The sequence below is a fragment of the Cervus elaphus genome, chromosome 3, assembly GCF_910594005.1.
Source record: "Cervus elaphus chromosome 3, mCerEla1.1, whole genome shotgun sequence".
Taxonomy (NCBI): Eukaryota; Metazoa; Chordata; class Mammalia; order Artiodactyla; family Cervidae; genus Cervus; species Cervus elaphus.
Genome location: NC_057817.1, coordinates 26,757,647 through 26,780,955, shown reverse-complemented (window position 1 = coordinate 26,780,955; position 23,309 = coordinate 26,757,647). Strand labels below are relative to the sequence as shown.

General features: G+C 50.8%; 3 protein-coding genes across 10 annotated transcripts in view; 2 read left to right on the top strand and 1 right to left on the bottom strand.

The window, feature by feature from the left end:
- Positions 1 to 1,944: 1,944 nt before the first annotated feature.
- Positions 1,945 to 6,216, top strand: IGFBP6 (insulin like growth factor binding protein 6). Its single transcript, XM_043883033.1, has 4 exons — positions 1,945 to 2,538; positions 4,533 to 4,672; positions 4,830 to 4,949; positions 5,907 to 6,216. Exons 1-4 carry the CDS (start codon positions 2,205 to 2,207, stop codon positions 6,030 to 6,032), a joined length of 720 nt encoding a protein of 239 aa, XP_043738968.1. The 5' UTR covers positions 1,945 to 2,204; the 3' UTR covers positions 6,033 to 6,216.
- Positions 6,217 to 7,263: 1,047 nt separating this feature from the next.
- Positions 7,264 to 17,304, top strand: SOAT2 (sterol O-acyltransferase 2). 7 transcript variants are annotated; one of them, XM_043882923.1, is made up of 15 exons: positions 7,264 to 7,589; positions 8,068 to 8,123; positions 8,640 to 8,776; positions 9,124 to 9,183; positions 9,523 to 9,630; positions 11,097 to 11,373; positions 11,796 to 11,865; positions 12,430 to 12,514; positions 13,025 to 13,070; positions 13,281 to 13,410; positions 14,023 to 14,120; positions 15,217 to 15,315; positions 15,832 to 15,967; positions 16,495 to 16,640; positions 16,851 to 17,304. In XM_043882923.1, the coding sequence occupies exons 1-15, from the start codon at positions 7,496 to 7,498 to the stop codon at positions 16,899 to 16,901; spliced, it is 1,593 nt and encodes a 530-aa protein (XP_043738858.1). In that variant the 5' UTR covers positions 7,264 to 7,495; the 3' UTR covers positions 16,902 to 17,304. The 7 variants fall into 7 exon arrangements, with proteins under 7 accessions (XP_043738858.1, XP_043738850.1, XP_043738843.1 ...); XM_043882915.1 differs by having other exon boundaries at positions 7,264 to 7,604; XM_043882908.1 differs by having other exon boundaries at positions 7,264 to 7,616.
- The window catches only part of CSAD (cysteine sulfinic acid decarboxylase), a 49,730-nt gene continuing 37,308 nt past the window's right edge, over positions 10,888 to 23,309 (bottom strand). The window contains exons 15-16 of one of the 2 annotated variants that reach the window (XR_006336901.1): positions 11,124 to 12,219; positions 10,888 to 11,031 (exon numbers count right to left, since the gene is read on the bottom strand). Coding sequence is in view for 1 of the 2 variants with exons in the window: in XM_043882985.1 (XP_043738920.1) it covers positions 12,085 to 12,219 (135 nt within the window). In the remaining variant the exon portion in view is untranslated. Of the gene's footprint in view, positions 11,032 to 11,068; positions 12,220 to 23,309 lie in introns of those variants that run through there. The other variant, XM_043882985.1, reaches the window with a different exon arrangement.

Sequence of the window (23,309 nt, the reverse complement as noted above, 5' to 3'; positions counted from 1 at the left end):
AGCACTTACTGAGACCTTCAGACCTCTGCTCTGGGTGCTAAGGTGAAAGGCATCCCAAAGGGAGGAAAGCAGAGTTTGAGAGTCTCAGTCTGCAAGGAAGAGCCTAGTTAGATCTCAGCACTGGAAGCACACAGCCCTGGACACCTAGGCCGGAGGCATGGGGGAGAGGGAAGAGCAGTGCTGGGGACGCAGGGGGGACCGGGCTGCTCAGGGCTGTGCTGAGGCTACAGGGCAGGGCCCAGCCGGGCAGTGGAGTATAACCAGGGGAAGTCTGGAGAGGTGATGTAGGAGGGTGCATGGGGGAGTTTGGGAAGGGAGCGGTGGATGTGAGAGGCTAGCAGAGTACTGGGCTTCTGTGCAATATAACCTGCAAAATCACTTTACCCAAACTTTTAAAAGCCACACTGCAATCCTGCAGGGAGCGGGGCCATCTCTTTCCCATCCCAACTTTCCACAGAATTTTCCATCTTATTCAAGAGCAACAAGGTGGAGTCAGGAGAAAAGCCCTAGCCAGAGACATGTACTGGGCAAAATCAATAGTGATAAGGATGGAGGGACAGGATGGAGCACACTACCCTGGGGTCAGAGCTTGAAGCAGGAGGCCCGAGAGCCTCCCAGAGTAGAGGAGAGCTGCCCCTCCCCACTGCCCCAGCACCGTCCTCCCTGCCTGCCCAATCTGCGTCACTGTCTCTGGGCTACTGGAAGATACTGCTTCCAAGATGTTCTAGGGTCCTAGGGCAGCCCTGTGGGGAGGGTGCTGGGAGTAACTTTTTTTTTCATTTACCGAAAAGTTCAGGAAGCTCTTGCTGACATTCTTGCTTGGGGGCCCAGAATTTAAACTTAGTCACTGCCCAGAGCCCTTGTTTTAGGAAAGAATGAGATGGCCAGTGTTGCGTAACCCAGAGCTGTGTGGGTGGGGGTTGCAGAAGGAAACGGTCCTTCTTCCTCCCTCTAGGAAGGAGGCTCAGCTAGGAGTTCTGGGGATGGGCAGGGTACTGCCTGGGGAAGGGAGGCCACGAGTGGGGGAGGTGGGGTGGACAGACCAATGGAGTGAAAGTCCAGGAGAGCAGGCTGACCCAAAACACTCAGCCCCATTACCGTCCAACCTCCCTTGGCATAGAACAGCCTGAATAATCCAGAAAACCCAATGGATGATACTGGGTGGGGATGGAGTGGGGGCCAGATTCTGGGAAAGGAGAGGAATGGAGGGGTGGGCTGACTTGGATGAAGGACAGAGGTTGGTTGAGGTCTGCTCTTTGGCCACTGTCCCTTAGAGCAGCCAGAGTATGGGTTCCTCTACCTCCCCACCCCAACCCCCCATAATTTCAGCTGGTCAGTCACCCATCCCTACCTCCCGGGTGTTCAGCCAGTTCTCCTGTTGCCACACTGCGGCCTCGCTGCCTCCCCCCCACCATGGCCCACAATCCTCCCAGACCTTCATGGCCTCAATATAGTCCGAGGATTTCTGCCAGTTCATTCAAGGTGTACTCCCCCCGTCTTCCAGCATTCCAGCACCCTACCCAAGTCTGACCCCATCACCTGCCTTCCCCTCAGTCACATCTCAGGGAAACTTTCTCTTGCTCCTCCCTCAGGTTTGCCCTTCCTCTCCTCGCCCTGGGTTTACTCTCTCCCAGCAGCAGTCGATTCTCCCAAGACCCCACTTCTCCATCGTCTCCGCCTTTTCTCTCTTTTCTTCGCCCACATCCCCCTTCCGACCCCCACACCACCCCTTCTCCGTCCCCTTAAGTCCGCCATCTTCTCCCTCCCCACCGGAGTCCCTGGGTCTCCTTCGCCCGCCACACACACGCCCGAACTGGCTTTCGGGTTTCCCCTTCATCCCAACTCCGGTCCTCTCCCGCTTCCACCACTTTCCACCCTCCAGGGCCTCCAGCCAGCTGTCCAGCTCCCAAATTCCGGGCGAGATTCCCGGGAACAAAGCAAGAAAAATCAGAGTAATTTGGGAAGAAAACAGAAACCGGGAAGGGAGGAGGTAGAGAAGAGTGGGGAGGACCCAGGTGGAGGGGGGGCCTCTCCAGTCCCACCCAGTTTAGGGGATGCCCCTGCCTTCTCCACACGCCCCCCCTTCACCTGGCTCTTAAAGGGCCCGGCCCCTGCCGGCGGCTACTTAAGGCAGAGGGGCGGCGGCGGGCAGCAGCTGCGCTACGACTGCTCTGGGAGGAGCGGACGGGGCAAAAATCCTGACCATGACCCCCCACAGGCTGCTGCCGCCACTGCTGCTAACTTTGCTGCTCGCTGCCCGCCCAGGAGGCGCCTTGGCAAGGTGCCCAGGCTGCGGGCAGGGGGTGTCGGCGGGTTGTCCAGGGGGCTGCGCGGAGGAGGAGGATGGGGGGCCGGCGGCGGCGGCGGAAGGCTGTACGGAAGCTGGGGGCTGTCTCAGGAGGGAGGGGCAGCAGTGCGGGGTCTACACTCCCAACTGCGCCCCAGGACTGCAGTGCCAGCCGCCGGAGAAAGAGGATTTGCCTTTGCGGGCGCTGCTGCAGGGCCGGGGCCGCTGCGGCCGGGCGCGCACGCCCTCGGGTGAGTCCGCCGCGCCCCGCCCCTGCCCCGCCCACGTGAGCCCCGCAATTCTGCAGGCTAGGTCCCCGAGGGATGAGCTCGGGGCAGATGGACGCTTCCTTCTCCCCATCTCTGGCAGATTCCAAGCAGTGCCTGCTCCCCTCCCTGTCTTTTCTTCGCCTGACACCCTGCCTTTCGCTTTCCATCCTGAGCTCCGAGGGGGGGTGGTATATTCAGTGGGGTGAAAGGGCAAGTGCGGGGAGCTCCTACAAGGCTGGAGTGAGGCTGACGGCCCTAGGGATGAAGCAGGGAGATGTCTGACCCCGCAGCCTTTTTTGCCCCCTCTGCCTATTTTCTCTTGAGGGGAAAGGGAGGGTTGGAAGGGTTTAGGGACTTGCTGTATGCCACAGAGGCCCAGCTCCTTCAGTCCTAGACCCCCAAGCTGGAGAAAGGACCCAGACATTGTTCCCAGCTTCCACTTAGAAAAAGAGGGAAGAGAACTCCAGACTCCCAAACCCTGAACACACTGAGAAATACCTCCTTTTAATATCAGGGCGTCCAAAGCACCTGAACATAGAGTGAAAAATAGAAGATGGCTCAAATCCAGAGCTGTTTTAGACTAGACTAGGGTCAGAGGGTTGCCGCTAGCCCTCTCCCCCGCCCCCAGGGGGAGGGTTAGAGGTAGGAAAAGAAGGAATCTGCCAAATCAGGGTTATGATTTAAAGCTTTTCAGAACCCTCCACCCACCTCACCCCACCCTAAGCCAGAGAGGAGAATAGAAGGTTGAGTCATTGAGTGGGTGGGACAGAAGTGAGTCAGAACCTGAAAGATGGGGGGCAGCAGGGAGATGCGGAGAGCAGGAAATGTAAACGCCCCTCCCCCCCGCCCCAGGGGCATCTGAGCGCCTCCCTGGGAAGGGATGGGAAATCAACTTTCAGTTTCTTTCAGTCCCAAATGCCTGGGTCCAAGCTGTTTGGGGTTCTCCTGGAAAGCAGCGGTCTGGGTGGGTCACAGGAGGCAGCTGGGAGCATGGTCATGGTAGGATACTGAATAGAGAGAATGAGAGGCAAGATCTGAGAAGTGTGGAGGAAGAAGGATCAGACTTGAGATTGCAGAAGAAATGGTTCTTGGGTTTTGAGATGGGAGCAGCTGTCTAGGCTTGAGGTCTGGGGGCTGAGCAGAGCTTGTCTTTGTGCGTGGAGAGGGAGAGACATCACTTCAGGGCTCATAATATTTCATTTCTAGCTGGGGCAGATTCCAAGCAGCGGTGACTCTCCCTTTAGACTAGACTAAAAAGACTCCCTGTCTTTTTTTCGCCCCGACACTCTGACTTTCCCTTCTCATCCTGAGCTCTCCCCAAGCCCCCCAGTACCGTGCATAAAACTTTTTCCAGAGAAGGGAGCAGCCTGCAGGTTGGAACCGCTCATTCCTGCACCTTTGCAGCCTGCCCGCCTTCCACCTCCTGGTGAAGGGCTGAATCCCACAGGTTCCTGGGACCGCGGGAGTTGAGCTTGGCTGAGCCTCGGGGGACCAAAAGGCCCCCATTGCAGTGCCCCCAAATTAACTGTGTCTCCGGCCTGGGAGGGGTAGGCTGAGTCACTTTAGGGTCACAGCGGGGACACACATTCCACTTGGGTCCCTGCTGACCCCCTCGCACCGCCGTTTCTCTTCTGCCCCATCTCCCTGGCTTGGTGCGCCCCCTGCTGGCCTCCGGTGGAACAACCAGGCCTTTTCACCCAAAGCCCCAAGGCTCTTTATCAATGCCTGTACGGTATTGATTTTCGCTTTCCAAAGTACTTGTCTTTTATAAGCCTTAAAACTAGCCTGGGGATATTATCATGAAAGGTAATATCACCATTTTTCAGAGAAGGAAACCGAGGCCTGGAGAAAGTAACAGTGGAGCCAGACTCTAAACCCCATCACTGCTCTGAAAGTCCCGCTCCTTTCCACTTGACTCTGTTTGACATCTGGTTGATTTCCGGGCTCTTTTTCCCCCATTCCTCTTGTGTCTGTAGGGGAGAATCCTAAGGAGAGTAAGCCCCAAGGAGGAACCGCTCGCTCGCAGGACGTGAACCGCAGAGACCAACAGAGGAATTCGGGGACCTCTACCACTCCCGCCCGGCCCAATTCTGGGGGCGTCCAAGACTCTGAGATGGTGCGTTTGGGGCTGGCAGGGTGCAGAAGGGGTGGAGAGCCCTGGAGATTCTCCTCTGAGACCACTCCCTTGGGCTTGGCAAAGTCTCCCATCCCAGTCCTGGGAGCCTGGCTGGTGGGCCCAGCAGGCTCTGCAGCAGAGCTGTCCCTCCCCCCAGGGTCCCTGCCGCAAACATCTGGACTCCGTGCTGCAGCAGCTCCAGACCGAGGTCTTCCGCGGGCCTCACACCCTCTACGTGCCTAATTGTGACCATAGGGGCTTCTACCGGAAGCGGCAGGTGAGGCTGTTCCTCCCCTCCCTGGGCCCATCTTACACAGTTGGGTAGGGGCTTTACAGAGTTGTATAAATGAGACGCTGGCCTGCCTTTAGGGCTCTCCCAGCTTTAGGGCCACGCATAGAGAATAGCTAACCGCAGCTGTGGGAAGGGTTAGATTATCCAAGTGAAACTGAAAGTCGCTCAGTCGTGTCCGACTCTTTGTGACCCCCATGGACTGTACAGCCTGCCAGGCTCCTCTGTCCATGGGATTCTCCAGTCCAGAATACTGGAGTGGGTAGCCATTCCCTTCTCCAGGGCATCTTCCCAACCCAGGGATCGAACCCAGGTCTTCTGCACTGCAGGCAGATTCTTTACCATCTGAGCCACCAGGGAAGCCCTTAGATATCTAGTGAAAGTGAAGTCGCTCAGTCGTGTCCGACTCTTTGCGATCCCATGGACTGTAGCCCACCAGGCTCCTCCATCCGTGGGATTTTCCAGGCAAGAGTACTGGAGTGGATTGCCATTTCCTTCTCCAGGGCAACTTCCCGACCCGGGGATCGAACCCGGGTCTCCCGCATTGTAGGCAGACGCTTTACAGTCTGAGCCACCAGGGAAGTCGAGATTATCTAAGGAACACCTAACTCTGAGAGAGGTTCACATAAGCATCAGAATCACCCTGCCATGAACACCAGTGGCAGAGCCCCACCCGAGGAGCCTGGGAATTTGCATTCTAACATGGCCCCTAGTGATGCTGTTGGTTCAGAAACCACACTTTGAGAACCACGGCTCTGGCCTAGAAGAACGGGCGTGCTCTGGTGGGGGAAGGGAAGCCAGTGGGCCTCACTATCCTGAGAACACTCAGAGGTTCCCGCAGACTCAGACTCAGGAGTCCACAGCGTGTTCCCAACCCCGGGGGCCCCTCCCATCCCTCCCTCTGGAGCCTCGGGCCACAGCTGATCCGTATGCCTCTCTCCCCAGTGCCGCTCCTCCCAGGGGCAGCGCCGAGGTCCCTGCTGGTGTGTGGATCGCATGGGCCAGCCCCTGCCCGGGTCCTCAGAAGGCAGCGATGGAAGCTCCCTCTGCCCCGCCGGAAGCAGCGGCTAAGCCTGGGCTGGGGGCTGCAGGGCCACTGGCAGGAACATGGGGCCATCCTCTTGGGTTATTTGCTGAGTGATGGGTAACTACACCATTCAGGCCCTGCCCCACTGTCCCCCTCACCCCTGGGACCTCACATGTGGAAAGATTGCTGGTGTCAGCTGGGGGTGTTAATAAAGCTGTGTTGGGGGGATCTCTGGTTTATGTCTCTGTGTTCACCACTCACATTGATGGAGTCACTGGCCCTTCTTTCTGCCTCCGTCCAGACCCCGCCATGGAAGCTCTCTTCTCTTGTGCACTGCCTTCAGTCCTTCCTTCCACACTCAGAATGACCGAGACAGCCACTGGTAGAGGTTTCACAGCCTCAAGCCTCACCCAACTGCCCACCAGGGAGTGGGAGGCAGGAGATGGGGGTGGGGAGACATTGAGGCCTTGGCAGGCCTTGGTCTGAAGTTGTGACCTTGTTTCTACCATTGATCTTTGGACATAGAGGGAGAGGAAGGATTAATAGTTAATCCCCACCAGTAGCTCAACAAAGAGAAACTCAAGGCACTTACCATTCTGTTCCTTTGTATTAAAAAGGGAAGGAAATTAGTACTCATTGTGCTCTTGCCATGGGCCATGCCCTGGTCCATGTGCTTTTACCTGGACTACCTCATTTTGTGCTTACCTTGTGAGATAGGGACTTTTGAACCTGTTTTTCAGAGGAGCAAACTTCAGCTAAAACTATTTGGGTCCTTTGCCTGAAATTCCACAGCCAGCAAGTGATCAAGGGAGGATTGAAATCTGGTTCTTCCATACATGATAATGCTGGCATCCCTCAGGTGCTGAATAAGTTTTTGTTTTGTCTCCTTTCTACTTACCTGCTAATCCAAGCAGGTGTAGGGGAGGACTGGTGTCCAGAGCCCCCAGCACCCAGCCCTCCCCAGAGGGGCCACAGCCCCGCAGTTGTCTCAGGTACCCCCCTCATAGAATAGTAGTCACGTGCACACACAGCTGTGTTGACAAGGTTCTTTCACACACCTTATGGTCTCAGGGAGCTGAGTGCCCCTGATACCTGAAGATGTTGCTGACTCTTCCCCAACCTTCAGCCTACTAAGCAGGTGAAGCAGCCGTTCCAGGTGATAAGCCTCAGAGGGGCAAAGTCCCCCTCCCCATGACGTGTATGGCTGCAGAGCCCCCATTCCTGTGGGAGAGAGCTGGGCATCTGGATGGTGGCCGGGGGTGTTTGTTGGTGGGAGTGGGGTGGGGTGGGGGAATGTCCATCCCAGTGACAGCCAGCAGAGCCTGTGGCTGAGATGGTGCTGCCTTCTGGATGGGGATAGAGGATCGGAAAACCTATAACCCCTCCTCCTGAAAGGACTTTAGTCTTTGGTGCTGTCAGAGGTGCCGAGATAAGCGCTCAGCCAGGCAAGCTTGAAGGAAGGGAGAAAACACTGATCGGCCGCCACTGCCTGGTCAAGACTCACATCATGGAGCCAAGGGCGGCCCAAGTGCGGAGGAGAGAAAAGCAAGGAAGACAGCAGGAGGACCGGCCCTCCAGAGAAGGGGAGCACCGCTCTGGGGGTGCGGAACGCCCAGGTGGCGTTGGAGGTGGGGATGTGCTGTCGAGAGGGGGCTCCTGCTATCTACCTTTAATCCTTCCAGCTGTCCTGGGAGGCCAGTAAAGGTAGACCCCAGCCTCTGCCTCCTAACTGCCCAGCTGGGGAAATAAGGAGAAAAGGGCTATCCAATGCCTTGCCTTGTCTTTCTGACTCTTTTTCACCCCAGTCAGTGATTAGAGTAGCTTCTTGTTCCCTGGGTACCCTGTTTCCTGTAATATCATCAGGCTCCCCACTTGCCGATGGCCTGCTCACCCCCTGAAAAAATCCCCTCCTTCTGATTACCCCCACCCCTCTCACCCTCCCTACCCTGGCCATGATACTAGATATTGACTGGTTGTGGGGAGGGGAGGCTGCTGAGTAAACAGAAAGCAAACTTGCTGGACAGAGAAAGCCTCTGGGTCTGCACTAGAGAGCAGAACCCCAACTCCTCCTTTCCCTAGGAAACACGGAGGTGCACAGAGGCCCAGATTTGGTACAATGGACCCAACATATGCAGGTGAGCGATGTCAGAGGTCAAACGGACGGGTCCTGGAGTAGAGGGAGGAAAGGGTGAGGACTGGTTTGGTGATAAAGACAATTTGTTCTTGGGTTCAAACCTCTCAGATCAGGGTAGAGCTAAGGATTAAGATGGAGGAGTTTGAAGCACAGGTCATCAGGGCAGGGGCCCAAAGTCAGCCGGTGAACAGTCTTCTGTTAGCAGGACTGGAGGTCAGGAGAGGAAAGGCTGGGGTCAGGGAGAAGAGAGTAGGATCAGAGATGATGAGGTGGTTGGGGGTCAGATCCAGAGACTGAAAGTATCTTTCCTGGATCCTCACTGCTGCCCTGCGAAACCAGAGGGAGTTAAACTGGGGGTAGGGGGAACCTCTGGGCAGGAACCATGCTTGTTCTTCTGTCCATCCTGGGCACTCAGCAGTGTGCCTGGCATGCAGGGAAGCTCAGGAAGTGTTTGCTGGATGGGAGGAAGGCTGACTGGATGGAGGGACGGTGCACCCTGCCCTGTTTTGTCCTGCAGGCTGTAAAGACACAGTTGCTGGAGCAAGCGCAGGGCCAGCTGATGGAGCTGCTGGATCAGGCCATGTGGGAGGCCGTTCAAGCTTATCCACCACAAGACAGACCAGTGCCCTCCATCCCTCCAGACTCCTTGCACAAGTAAGAGTCTCAGGAACCGGGGGCTGAGGAGCGGCTGTGTGGCCTCCTCCATCATAAGGACTATGAGCCACAGATGTTATCTCACATGCCCTTTTCCAGCATGGATGTAACTTTGACTTCAGTCTTCCCTCTTCTTCCCTTATTGCCTCTGTCTTCCTGACATTGACTACTGGGCTCTGCTCTCCCCTGGCCATGACCTTTTCACCTCGTCCTGCCTGCTGGCCCTAACCCTGACCTTCCCCTACTACTGCCCTTGGCTCCCAAGTAGTGACCTCCTGCAAAGCCCTATGCTCTGCTTATAGCCTCCTGCCTTTGGTTCCTAACCCAGAACAACTGTCTCAATTCAGGACCCAGGAGCCGTCCCTGGGGAAACGAAAAGTTTTCGTCATCCGCAAGTCCCTGCTTGAGTAAGTCAGGGGAGAGGACAGGGGATGGGAAGAAAAGAAAGAGCTTTGTCTGGGGGTCCAGGACACCTCATTTGTCATCCTCAGGCTCTAGGTGGTTTAGGAGAGGATGTGGAGATGGTTTCTAAGGTTCCATTTCTCTATTTGCCCTGGGCGTAATAGTGGAAGAAAGGCCACCAGGATGAGGGTTGTCTGGGCTGGAAAGGGCTTTGGACAGAAGTCCCAGCCATACCACAGCCTGTCGCTTCAAGTTCCCAGTCACTAGGCCCCGTCCCCACGGTGTACAGTGCCTGCAGCACCTCAAGGACTCTCCCACTGACATTCAGGCCCCTGTCCTTCCAGCGAGCTGATGGAGGTGTCCCACTTCCGCACCATCTACCATATGTTTGTCGCCGGCCTGTGCGTCTTCATCGTCAGCACCCTGGCCATCGACCTCATTGATGAGGGCAGGTAGGCACCCCTCCCTCTCATGGGCCCACAGACCAGGTCAGGCCACCTGGGCGCCTAGAACTCCACCTGCCACTGGGGCCCCATAGAGCAGGTCCATTTGATCATTAAACACACATCAACATTGCTTCCAACCACCTTCCTACCCCCAAAGCCCTCTTAGATTTCCCTGCACAGCCTTGGATGCCCTTTGGTCTGTTTAACCAGGATCAGTCCCCTGGGGATGCTAGGCCCCCACTCAAATCCTCTGGAACTCTTGTCCTGAGGCAGACATGCATGTATATGCACTCGTAAGCGTGGTTCCCACCTCACTGCTCTCACGCACTCCATTCCAAGACAGTGCTGTTCAATTCAAGCAACCTCCAGTGAGTCCCCTAAGTACCAGCCCTGGGGGCCAGAGGACGGGCCATGCCTCTGTCTGTGAGGCATTCCCAGTCTTCAGGGGAAGACAGATGTATGCACACAAGAGCCCAGGTTTCCCTACAAAACCCCTTCCCTCTCTGGGATGAGCTTCAGGGGACTGTGGACCCTTGGGGGTTTGGATTTTCATGATCCTGCCTCACCCTCCAGATAGCTTAGGAAGCAGTAAAAGGAAGAGGACCAAAGATTTGCAGGTTCAGCAACAGCACTTCCTTTTGATAAAATTGTTGTCAATCCTTATAACTAAGGATCAAATCTCAGTAAATTTTCAAATATATGCAGAGCGACTCCTCCACCATCCCCTCTATCCCAGACCGCTCCCCAGAGGTAACATATTTAACAGTTGTAAGAGTTTCTCTCCAGGGCATTTTTCATGCCTCCACTTCCAGATGTATGTAAGAACCAACGGGATGTATTTGGGGTGGGGGGGGAGGAGCTTACATTACTAAGATACTTACTGTACCTTTTGTTTCCTTTTCACCCGCTAAAGACCCACCTTAGAGATCTTTCCATGTTGCTCCATTGATTTTAATGGCTGCAGAGTCTGGAAGTGCCAGCCTTTGATCATTTAGTTCTTTATTAATGGACTTAAAAATTGCTTCTAATTTACCATTACAAGCCATGCACTCTTTTTTGGCCACACTGCATGGCTTACTGGATCTTAGTTCCCCAACCAGGGATTGAACCTGAGCCACCGCAGTGAAAGCAGAGAGTTCTAACCACTGGATCTCCAGGGATTTCCCAAACTATATACATAATATATATTTTACACCAATATATAATATTGATAATTTTATTTATTTTTGGCCATGCTGGGTCTTCCTTGCTGCATCTAGTTGTGGAGAGCAGGGGCTACTCTAGTTGTGGTGCAAAAGGGCTTCTCATTGTGGTGGCTTCTCTTGCTGCAGGGCACGGGCTCAAGGGCCCGAGAGCTTCAGTAGTTGTGGCACGTGGGCTCAGCAGCGTGTCTTCCAAGAGCTCTGACTGCAGAGGAAGGGGGCAAGTTTGGGCCTCATGCTCATCTAGTTTGTCGCCTTCCCCACTCCCAGGCTGATGATGGAGTTTGATCTACTGACCTTCAGCTTCGGACAGCTGCCCTTGGCTCTGGTGACATGGGTCCCCATGTTCCTGTCCACTCTGCTGGTGCCCTACCAGGCCCTGCGGCTGTGGGAGAGGCCCAAGTCTGGAGGGGCCTGGACCCTGGGGGTGGGCCTGGGCTGCTTGCTGCTGGCTGCCCACGCCGCCGTGCTCGGCATCCTCCCGGTCCACGTGGCAGTGGACTATCAGCTCCCGCCAGCCTCCCGCTGTGTGCTAGTCTTTGAGCAGGTGGGTGATGGGCAGGACCAATGGTGGGGTGGGGCCCCTGGGAGAGAGGGCATTGGATACTGTATTGGTGGGGGTGGAGCTAATTATCAGGGGCAGAGTCCTTTGCGACAGATTTGAGACAACCAGCAGTCTCCAAAGAAATGTAAACAAATGGACACTGCTGTGCAAATATACTCATATAGTCGAAGGGAGTTGGCCGGCTAGAGGCTCTGCCCTTTCCAGTACTCCTTTACCCTAGATTCATCCCAGCAGCCGTCTGTGTTAGGTTATAAGACTGTCCAACAAAAAGATAATAGTATGGGCGTTGACCATACAAAGTTTACAATCTGCCTGCCCCTCTCCCGGTGTAAACGTGAGCACAGAGAGGTTAAGTGATCTGTTCAGTCCCAAAGCACCTTAACCTCATTTCTATTCCACCTCAGGTCAGGCTCCTGATGAAAAGCTACTCTTTCCTGAGAGAGACGGTACCCGGGACACTTTGGGCCAGAGGAGGTGAGGCCTGCTGCTGTGAACTCAGTCCTCTTGGTTGGTTGAATGAAGCCAGCAGGTGCAAGAGCCTCATAAAAGCTCCAACTTTCTAAGCCCATCTTGCCCACAGGGCACACCTCCAGCCGCCAACTGGGCTCTCTGGGCCTTAGTCAATCGGCGTTCTCTTAGGTCCCACTTCTGAGAAAGCTGCTCTACTGCCCAGGACTTCTGGCTCATCCTTATTTAGACCCAGGGTATGAGAGCCTTATATGAGAAAGTCAAACCAGAAGGAGAGAGAATCGGGTGGTGGGATTTGTGGGTGCCAAATGAAGCCCTGGCCACAGTCCGTCTTGTGCCAGAAAAGAGGAGGGGGGGTACCTGGAATGGAAGCAAAAGGAGGCTGTTAAAAAGCAGGTTCAATTCCTGCCATTTGGCCTCCTCCCCCCACCTTCAGATCCCATACCCAGGTGCTCACCCATCCCCTATCCAGTCTATTCACCAGTCCCACTGCCCTTCCCTAGCACCCCACCCACCTGTGTCCTCTCTCCTTCCCCTCTTCACTGACAGACCCCTCTTACTCCTCCTCAGGTGAGGGGATCCGGGCCCCCAGTTTCTCCAGCTACCTCTATTTCCTCTTCTGTCCCACACTCATCTATAGGGAAACTTACCCCAGGTAAGAGCCTGCACCCCCTTCCCCACATGCCCAGGCCCACCAGGGACCCAACCCTTCTACTCTCCTCTCCCTGAGGTGTTTAGCCTCAACCCAGACACTGGCCACTTTCTCAGGGAGCACCTCACAATAAAGATGGGAATAAGGGACAGATATGTTGCCCCTTCTTCTTGCCCCAGCCCATGGTGATGCAGGGGTGACAGACTGTCCTGGTTTGCCCAGGACTGCCCCAGTTCACCCAGGATTGCTCCAGTTTTCGCACTGAAATTCCTATGTTCTGGGAAACCCCTCAGTCTGGAGCAAACTTAGTGGACACTCAAGCTAAAATTCCACTTGTCATCTTTGTTAAGGAAGATCCAAAGTGTTCTAGATCCCCACCTCCCCAGGTAATCCTCCCAGGCCTGGGCAATTGAGGGAGCTGTAGATAGAGGGCCCCGGATGCTATGTCTGCCCCTGGCAGGAACAAGACAAATAGATGAGAAACATACTGTCTCCATTCCATTGCTGCAACAGGACACCCAACGTCAGGTGGAATTATGTGGCCAAGAACTTTGCCCAGGTCAGCAGACAGAGTCGAAGTGTGGACTACCTGTGACTCATGGTGGCTGAGGGAGCATTTCTGGGAGCAAAGTAGGGGAGGCCCGGGAACAGGTCAGAGGGTTGTGCAAAGAGAAGGGAAGGCAGATGCTGGGCCAGAGTCCAACTCCAGAGGAAGGGGGCAGTTGCCAGTGACTCCTCTCAAAGTTATGTGTCCTCCACCCCTCTCCAGGCCCTGGGCTGCGTGCTCTATGCCTGTTTCATCCTGGGCCGCCTCTGTGTTCCTGTCTTTGCCAACATGAGCCAGGAACCCTTCAGCACACGTGCCCTGGTGCTCTCCATCATGCATGCCACCTTGCCAGGTATCCCCATCGGAGGCAGAGCTGCAGAAGGCTGCACCCTGGAGAAGGCCTAGCAGGGAGCTCCTCCCTCCTCTCACTCCTAGTTTCAACACCTTCTCCCTCTGACATCTGCCCTCTCCTCTGGTTGCTCATTGTCAGAGTCTCACTTCAGATTGGGACTTCCCTGGTGGCTCAGTGGTAAAGAATCTGCCTGCCAGTGCAGCAGACACAGGTTCGATCCCTGGGTCGAAAAGATCCCCGGAGAAGGAAATAGCAACCTACTCCGGTATTCTTGCCTGGAGAATTCCATGGATAGAGGAGCCCAGCGGGCTACAGTCCATGTGGTCCAAAGAGTTGAACACAACTTAGCGACTAAACAGCAGCAGCACTTCAGATTGCCGTCCTGTCCCCAACCTCTCCCAACAGGCAGAGGTTTTAACATTCATGTCTATGTTCCAACATCAGGCATGGGCTTCATGAGCAAATGGATTGAATGAATGAATGCATAAATTAGTGAATGATTAATAAGTGATTGGTAGGTTGCTGGGTGAGGGCTTCCTGGGAGGACCCTAGAGGTTCATGGGGGACCAGGGGGACCAGTCTGACTTGCAGTCCCTTGTCTTCACTTCCCAGGCATTTTTATGCTGCTGCTCATCTTCTTTGCCTTCCTTCACTGTTGGCTCAACGCCTTCGCGGAGATGCTACGATTTGGAGACAGAATGTTCTATCGGGTGGGGCCTGGACCTGGGCTACCTGGGAGCTGGATGCAGGGACAGCTAGGGAAGGATGTAGGGGAGGACGATGGCTATGTTGGTTGTCACCTTGTTACTGAACCAGGTGCATTTGCCCAATTCTCGCTAAGTCAAACACTGAGATACCGAGATTTACAGCAGAGAAATGGTTTCTTCAACAAGGCAGCCAAGTAAGGAGAAGTGAAAACAATCTCAGATTTGCTTCCCCAAAGGCCAAGGGCTTGAGATATTTATAGGATAAAGAAGCAAGGAGATCTTAGGCTTGGGAAAAGTGACTGGAGGTAGAGAAAAGGTGAGGTAATCAGTGTTCTGCACAAACGTGTCTGAGTTACATGCTTCTTCATGGGATGCATGTTAAAGAATGGAGGCACTTGGCATAATCTGAGGATGGACTTCTTGGCTCTCTGATGTCAAAAAGTCATTCATCCAACAGCTTTACAGACCCAGTTTTAGGGTCAGTGGTCCTAGCCAGTTTGAGCCCACTTGAACTAGACAGGAGCCAACTTCAAGTTCCTGGAAAATTTATGCCCCTTGTTGCTATAGTGACCCATACATCAGAGGTGTTATCTGTATGGGATGCTTAAGGAATCAAAAAAAAAAACAAAAAACTAAGGCTTTGTCAGTGAAGGCAGGTTACAGCAGAAGGATTTTTAACAAACTGTTCCCTTACCTGCTCTTCTGTAAGACAAGCTCAAGAATTTGTTAGTCACCAGTTTCTGTTAACCCCAAGGGGCACGATTTCAACCTCAGCTGTGCTGTCAGCCTCCCACAGTGAGAAATGTGCTCCTCTGGGTATGCTTATAATGTCACCCGTCCACCTCCTGACCAGCCAGGGCTCAATGCTTTTGTGGGGCTGGTACTTTGGAATCTTCTCCTGAGAGTAGACAGGAAGGGCCCCAGGGCCTGAGGAGGGAATCAGGCAGATGCTTGCTGGCTCTCTCCTGCTGGGAGCCAGCCCTTGCAGAGAACAGGACAGGGAGTGGGGAGCAGGGAGACTCAGCTGGGAACCGGGCAGAGACAGGGCCCTGATGCTCACCTCCTCCCCGGCCCTGACCCCATCCCACCCCACCCCCAGGACTGGTGGAACTCAACATCCTTCTCCAACTACTACCGCACATGGAACGTGGTGGTCCATGACTGGCTCTACAGCTACGTGTATCAAGATGGGCTTTGGGTACGGGCTCAGCTCCCACGGTTAACAGAACCTCTCTGAAACACCCTCTCTTTCCCTTTCTCTGTACATTCCATTTTTTCTAGACCTAAGGGCCCCTTTGACTTTCACCTCCCTCATTCTACCCAACCCAGTGGGCAGAAAAAAAGTCCTTCTTATGATCTGACTTCCTTCCTTCCTTGTCCTCAACTACACCTCCTCCACAGGGCATGTCTCCCCTCCTCAGCCTTCTAAGGAACATGCATATAGCAATTTTCAGTTACCAAGAATTTTCCCACACTGTAAATCTGCACTGTAAGCCTGAGAAGTAAGTATGATTATATCCCCCTTTTGAAAGCGGCCTCTAAGGCCCAATAGACTAATACAATGCTTCTAAGTAAGACATGTCAGTCTTTCTGATCCCAAACCCCATATTCTTTCCATCATACTACATACCCTCTGGCTTCCTTAAAGAGGGGGGCTCTTTGCGGAGGGGGCTTAGGGAGACTCACTCTACCCTCCTCCCCCGACCCCTGCCAGCTCCTTGGTGGCCGAGCCCGAGGCGCGGCCATGCTGGGTGTGTTCCTGGTCTCAGCAGTGGTCCATGAGTACATCTTCTGCTTCGTCCTGGGATTCTTCTACCCCGTCATGCTGTTGCTCTTCCTTGTCTTTGGAGGTGAGCTGAGCCTCTGTATGCCCCCGTAGAGGGAGACATCCTGAGGGAAGAGTCCTAGAGATTCCAGACTGATGGGAGAGGCCACGTACCCAAGACAGAAGCGGGGTGTGCATGCCTCCTGGGGGAAGGCATGGTGCTGTGTGTGAAAGCTGGGGGGGGGAGGCAGGGGACTTGGAAGCTGGGAAGGAGGTAGCATCGGGAGGCAGCACAGGGGTATCCTGGGGGGGGTGCAGTGGGAAAACAGTTCTGGCTGGAGAGCAGCATCTGAGCAGGGCACACACAGAGGGAGACAAAGGGGAGAAAACTGCTGTTGGTTGGGAGGTTCAGTAAGGCAGCCAGGACAGCGAAACGTAAACTGAGGAATCCTGAAGAATGCCTGAGACCTCCGTGGGTGCCTGGAGTTGGGCTCAAGATCTTTCTCAGTCTTCCTGTTCCAACTGTCCCCTGTGCCCTGAGATAAGAAGGCAGCCAGGAAGATACATTACAGGTGTCTGGAGCTGAGGTGACCACCTTTCCTCCTGCATCAGGGCCACTGAACTTCACGATGCATGACCGGCGCACGGGCCCAGCGTGGAACGTGCTCATGTGGACCTTGCTCTTCCTGGGCCAGGGCATCCAAGTCAGCCTGTACTGCCAGGAGTGGTACGCCCGGCGCCACTGCCCCCAGCCCCAGGTAAGCGGCCAGGACCCGCCCCCACCCCGCCCGCGCAGCTCCTCACCCAGGAGGACGCGCCTCCTCTCCCCGACAGCCAGCCCCCTATGGTTGCCCCGCTCAACAGCCAAGATCAGGGGCCAGGCCCTGCTTCCTGGGTTCCCATGTCTTAGATGCATAGGGTAAGCCCTGGGAGGGATCTTATTCACAACTCACTTTTCTCTGGCACAGACAACCTTCTGGGGGCTGGTGACACCTCGATCTTGGTCCTGCCATACCTAAATGCCAGGGTACTGTCACCGCGCAGATGACACCACCAAGTTCTCCTCTGCCTGCAAAGTCTGGGACCAGGACTCCTCTCTGCATTCTCAGACGGAGCTCTGAGTCAAGGGGGCCTGCCATGCCTGACCCCCACCAGGGAACTCCAGGGACTGAGGTCTGTGGACCTGTGAGCATAGACTCAGAAAGGTGATGACTCTTGAGCCCCCATCCCTGTGGACTGGGCACAGGGCCCCCTCTCACTCCATGGCTGTTCAGACTGGCAGAGACACGAAGGATCTTACAGATCTGGTGAATGTGGCTTGACTTAAAGCAAGCTGAGGTTATCAAGGTCTGAGAAGGATTTGTTTCTTTGTACTCTTTCCAATACAATAATAAACTGTATGTATCACTTTTTATTCATTCATTCATTTGTTGAAGACCCATTTTTTTGGCCACATCACACAGCATGTGGGTTCTTAGTTCCCCGACCAGTGATCCAACCCACACTCCTTGCATTGGAAGCAGAGTCTTAACCACTGGACCACCAAGGAAGTCCCTTGAAGACCCACTTTTAAAAACTTTTTACAGTTGAAGTATAAGTTGATTTACAATGTTGTGTTAATTTTTGCTATACAACAAAGTGACTTCTTTTTATATGTGTGTGTGTGTGTGCATGTGTATGCCCAAAACTCAAATTATATTCTTTTCCATTAGGGTTTATCCCAGGACATTGAGCATAGTTCCCTGTGTTATATAGTAGTGCCTTGTTGTTTGTTCATTCTATATATAATAGTTCACATCTACTATTCCCAAACCCCCAGTCCATCCCTCCCCAACCCACCCACCTCCTTGGCAACCACAAGTCTGTTCTCTGTGTGAAGACTAATTTTTTTAAAAACTTTTATTTTATACTGGAGTATAGCCTTTTGTGATAGTTCCAGGTGAACAACGAAGCAACTCAGCTATACATGTACATGTATCCAACTCCCCTCCATTTTACGGTTGCTGTATGGCATTGGGCAGAGTTCTCTGTGCTATGTAATAGGTCCTCGTTGGTTATCCATCTTAAACATAGCACTGCGTACATGGTGACCAAACCAGTCAATTCTAAAGGAAATCAACCCTGAATATTCATTGGATGGACTGATGCTAAAGCTGAAGCTCCAATACTTTGGTCATCTGATGTGAAGAGCCAACTCATTGGAAAAGACCCTGATCCTGGGAAAAAGTGAGGGCAGAAGGAGGAGGTAACAGAGGATGAGATGGTTGGATGGCATCACCAACTCAATGGACATGAGTTTGAGCAAACTCCAGGAGATAGTGAAGGACAGGGAAGCCTGGAGCGCTGCAGTCCGTGGGGTAAGAGTCACACATGACTTAGCAACTGAACAACATGTTGACGACCCACTTTTGACAGGCATGATTGAAGAGTGTGCCTGCAAAGGCAGGACTTTGTGATGGGAGGGGCTGAGTGATACCCTCCTCATCTTTTCTATGCCACCCCAATCTGCCCAAAACTCAAATCACTCCTCCTTCTACCTCTCCTCCTTCAGATCAAATTTCTACAGCCCTTTCATCCTTCTAATCCTGGCAATCTCCAGCACGTTTTCAGAGAGCACATAGCTGGCCTTCTTTCCTTCAGAGGACCCAGGAGAAGAACCTCCTATCCAGACGTAGCCAAATCTTTTAACTTCATGAGCTTCAGCTTCCATAGCTATGAAATGGACATTTAGGGAGCTCCTTGGTAGTCTAATGGTTAGGGTTTGATGCTTTCACTGCGGTGATTTTCATTGCATTTGACTTTGCAATTATAGTTCAATTTCTTAACTTTCTATTATGTTCCACTTATTTATTTGGTCTTTCTTTACACCAGCACCACACGTTCATGATTACTGTAGCTTTATAATGTCTTGAAAACAGGTAGTGTAAGTCATTCAACCTTCTTCAGTCATTTTGCCTATTTGAAGTCCTTTGAATTTTCATTATAAACTTTTGAATTGGCTTCTAAGTTTCTCTTAAAAAAAGAAAGAAAAGTCTGCTGGGATTTTGATTGGAATTACACATTATAGCTGTAGACCAATATGGATAAAACTGACGTCTTAACAAAATTAAGTCTTCCCATCCATTGATATACTATATCTCTCCACTTGCTGAGGTCTTCTCTATTTTATTGCAGTAACATTTTGTAGTTTTTAGTGCACAGGATTTGCACATTTTGTCAGAATCTCCCCTAAGTATTTCATATATTTTAATGATATTTTTAATTACAATTTCTGATTGTTAATTGCTACTATAGTGAAGTCAACTTTTTTTTTTTGGCTGCCCTGGGTCTTCATTGCTGAGTGTGGGCTTGCTCTCATTTCAGTGAGCAGGGCTCCTCTCTAGCTGTGGTGCACGGGCTTCTCATTGCAGTGGCTTCTCACTGTGGAGCACAGGCTCTATGGCGTGCAGGCTCAGTAGTTGGGGCACAGGGGCTTAGTTGGCCCCCCAGGTGTGGGAATCTAAACTCCCCGACTAGAGATCACATCTGTGTCCCCTGCCTTGGCAGGTAGATTCTTAGCCAGTGGACCACCAGGGAAGTCCCAACCAACTGATTTTTGAGTATTATCCTTGTATCTTTAAATCTTGTTAAATGTACTAATTATTTCTAGGAGTTGCTTACTTTGGAAGACTCCAAAGTATTTTCTACAGAGATGGTCATGTCATCAGCAAATAGATAATTTTATTTCTTCCTTTCCAATGTTAATGCCTTTTATTTCTTTTTCTTGCCTTATTGCACTACCTAGACCCTCCAGTGTTGGAAAGAAGTAATGATAGTAGACATCTTTGCCTTGATCTCAGGGAGAAGCATTCAGATTTTCATATTAATGTTACTGTAGGTTTTTCATGGATGCCCTTTATGAAGTTTAGAAAGTTCCTTTCTGTTTCTACTTTGCTAAGAGTTTTTCTTTTTTTTTTTTTTTTCCTGCCAGAAGTGGATGTTTAGGAAATTCCCTGGCAGTCCAGTAGTTAGGACTCAATGCTTTCACTGCTGTGGGCTTGGGTTCAATCCCTGGTCAGGGAACCAGGATTCTGCAAGCCATGTGTCATGGCCAAAATATAAAATAAAAATAAATGGATGTTTAATTTTGTCAAATGCTTTTTCTGCATCTACTGAGATGATCATATTTTTTTCCTTTTTTAAACTTTCAGTAATGTAAATTACATTGAGTCAACATTCTGGAATAGATCCTACTTAATGCTGATACATTTTTAAATGTATCATTTGTTTCTATTTACTAAATTTTAAAAATAATTTTGCATCTCTGTTCTCAGGAACTATTGATCTGTAATTTTCTTGTAACTCCTTTATTTTGATATGAGTGCAATTCTGGCCTCAGAATTAGTTGGGAAATATTCCCTTCACTGATTTTCTGAGTTTGTAGAAGTGCCATTTTAAAAAATTAAATGTATGGTAGAGTTCAGCAGTAAAGCCACCAGAGACCAGAGTTTTCTTTGGAAAGGGGTTTTCAAAATTCAAGTTCTTAAATATATTTAGGGTTTTTCAGGCTACCTATTTCCTCTTACCTGAGCTCTAGTAGTTTGTGAAATTGTCCATTTCATCTATATTGTCAAATTTAGGGGCAAGATTCAGGACTTTCCTGGTGGTCCAGTGGTTAAGAATCTGCCATGCAATTCAGAGGACACTGGTTCGATCCCTGGTCAGGAAACTAAGATCCCAGGTGCTGCAGGGCAACTAAGCCAGTATGCCCAAACTACTGAGCCTGTGTGCTCCAAGCCTGCACACTACAACTAGAGAGCCTGTGGGCCACAAGGAAGGTCTCAAGTGCTGCAACTAAGACCTGATGCAGCCAAATACATAAGCATTTTTTTTTAATTTATGAGGAAAATTTTATTCATAATATTCCTTCATCCTTTCCCATATCTGTTAACATCTGTGGTTACGTCCATTCTTGCATTTATTGTCTTTTTTTTTTGGCCATGCCAAGGGGCATGCAGGCATGTGGGATCTCCCCACCAGGGATCAAACCCATGCCCCCTGCATTGGGAGCATGGAGCCTTGACCACTGGACCACCAGGGAAGTTCTTTCATTTTTGATGTTGGTAGTTGGGTGTTCTTTTTTTTTTTTTTCCTTGATAATGTATGACTTCGGTTTATCAATTTTATTCATCTTCACACAAAAAAACACTTTTTGGGTGCATTGAGTTTCTTTATTGTTTTTCTGTTTCCTACTTCACTGATTTCTGCTATGATTTTTTTTTTTTTTTTTTTAGTTCTCCCACTTTATTGCTACCAACCCGTCTCCCTCCACCCTCGTGCACACATACTCAGTCATGTAACCCCATGGACTGCAGCCCGCCAGGCTCCTCTGTCCATGGATTTTTCCAGGCAAGAATACTGGAGTGGGTTGCTATGATCTTTTTAACTCCCTTGTTTCTTACTTTGGGCTTAATCTTCTCTTCTTTCCAATATCTTAAGGCAAAAGCTGAGGTCTTTGAAATCTTTTTTCTTTATGATATAGGTGTTTGGTGTGCTAATTTCTCTCCAAGCAGCGCTTTAAGTGCCTCCCACAAATCTGGATGTTTCATTCAGTTCAAAATATTAATACTTCATATTTTCACTTTTCATCTTTGGTCTGTGGGTGGTTTTGAAGTATGTGCCTTCATTTCCTGATATTTAGGGGACTTTCCAGATATCTGTTTTATTTTTTTTTTAATATATCTTAATGTTTATTTATTTTGGCTGTGCTGGGTCTTTGTTGTTGCATGCAGGCTATTTCTAGCTGGGGCACAAGGGCTTCTCTTTGCAGTGGCTTCTCTCGCTGTGAAGCACAGGCTCTAGGCGCACAGGCTTCAGTAGCTATGGCACGTGGGCTCAGCAGCTCTGGTGTACGGGCTTAGTCATTCCGTGGCATGTGGGATCTTCCTGGACCAGGGATTGAACCCATGTCCCCCACACTGCAAGGCAGATTCTTAACCACTGTACCACCAGGGGAGTCCCTCTGTTTTATATTTCTAATTTAAATCATTTTGATCAGAGAACATACTTTGTTTGATTGGCATTGTTTTAAACTTACTGAGACTTATTTTACTGTCCAGAATGTGGTCTATCTTGTAAATGTCTAGTGGGCACTTGGAAACAATACTCCACTCGGGTGGAGTATCTATAAATATCAATTAGGTCAAATTATTTACTGTTATTGTTCAATTTTCTATGTCCTTACTGACTTTTCAAATGTTCTATCAATTACTGAAAGAGAGATGATAAAATAATTGTGGATTTTTATATTTGGTTTTAGTTTCACATATTTTTGAAGTTCTTTTTAAAATAATTTTTAAATTGTTACACAATTTTTAAAGGTTACTTTCCATTTACAGTTATTACAAAACATTGGCTGTATTCCTCATGTTGACAACATCCCTGAGCCTACCTTATACCCGATAGTCTGTACCTCCCACTCCTCCACCCCTACACTGACCCCCCGCCCTTCACTGGTAACTGATATTAACTGTTTTATCTGAGTCTGAGAAGCTCGTTTTGGAAGTACATAAACATTAGGTCATGCTCTTTTAATGAACTGACCTCTTTATCATTATAAAACATCTTTTTATCCCTCGTAAAATACTTTGCTTTGAAATCTATCTCATCTAATATTATTATAATCACACTGCCTTTCTTCCAATTACTGTTAACAAGCTATACCTTCTTTCATCATTCTACTTTTTTCATTATTCTATTTTTTTAATGTATTTGTTTCTTTAAAACAGGTTTCTTGTAAGTAGAATATAGTTGGGTCTTGCCTTTTTAATCACATGTAATAATATTTGCCTTTAAATTGCAATGCTTAAGCCATTTACATTTATTTTATTATTATCTACTTATTTATGGTTGCACTGGGTCTTCGCTGCTGCCTGTGGGCTTTCTCTAGTTGCAGTGCACAGGCCTCGCATTGCTGTGGTTTCTCTTGTTGCAGAGCACAGGCTCTAGTGAGCATGAGCTTAGTCGTTGTGGCGTACAGGCTTTAGTTGCTTCATGGCATGTGGAATCTTCCCAGACTAGGCACTGGACCCGTGTTCCCTGCATTGGCAGGCTAATTCCTACCCACTGTTCCATCAGGGAAGTCCTTAAACAATTTACACTTAGTATGATTATTGATATGGTTTAAGTCTACCATCTTTCTATTGTTTTCTATTTGTCCCATCTGTTCTTTGTTCCCTTTTGCCTCTTCTCTGTGTTCTTCTGAATTAATTATGATTCCACAAGTGGAATGAATGGCACATTTGATTTCATCTCTTTTTTTCTTTTTTTGGCTACACCTGGCCTCATTCAAGGTCTTCATTCTCCTACCAGGAATCGAACCTGCGCCCCCTGCAGTGCAAGCGCGAAGTTCTGGCCACTGGACCACCAGGGAAGCCCCAGATTTCATT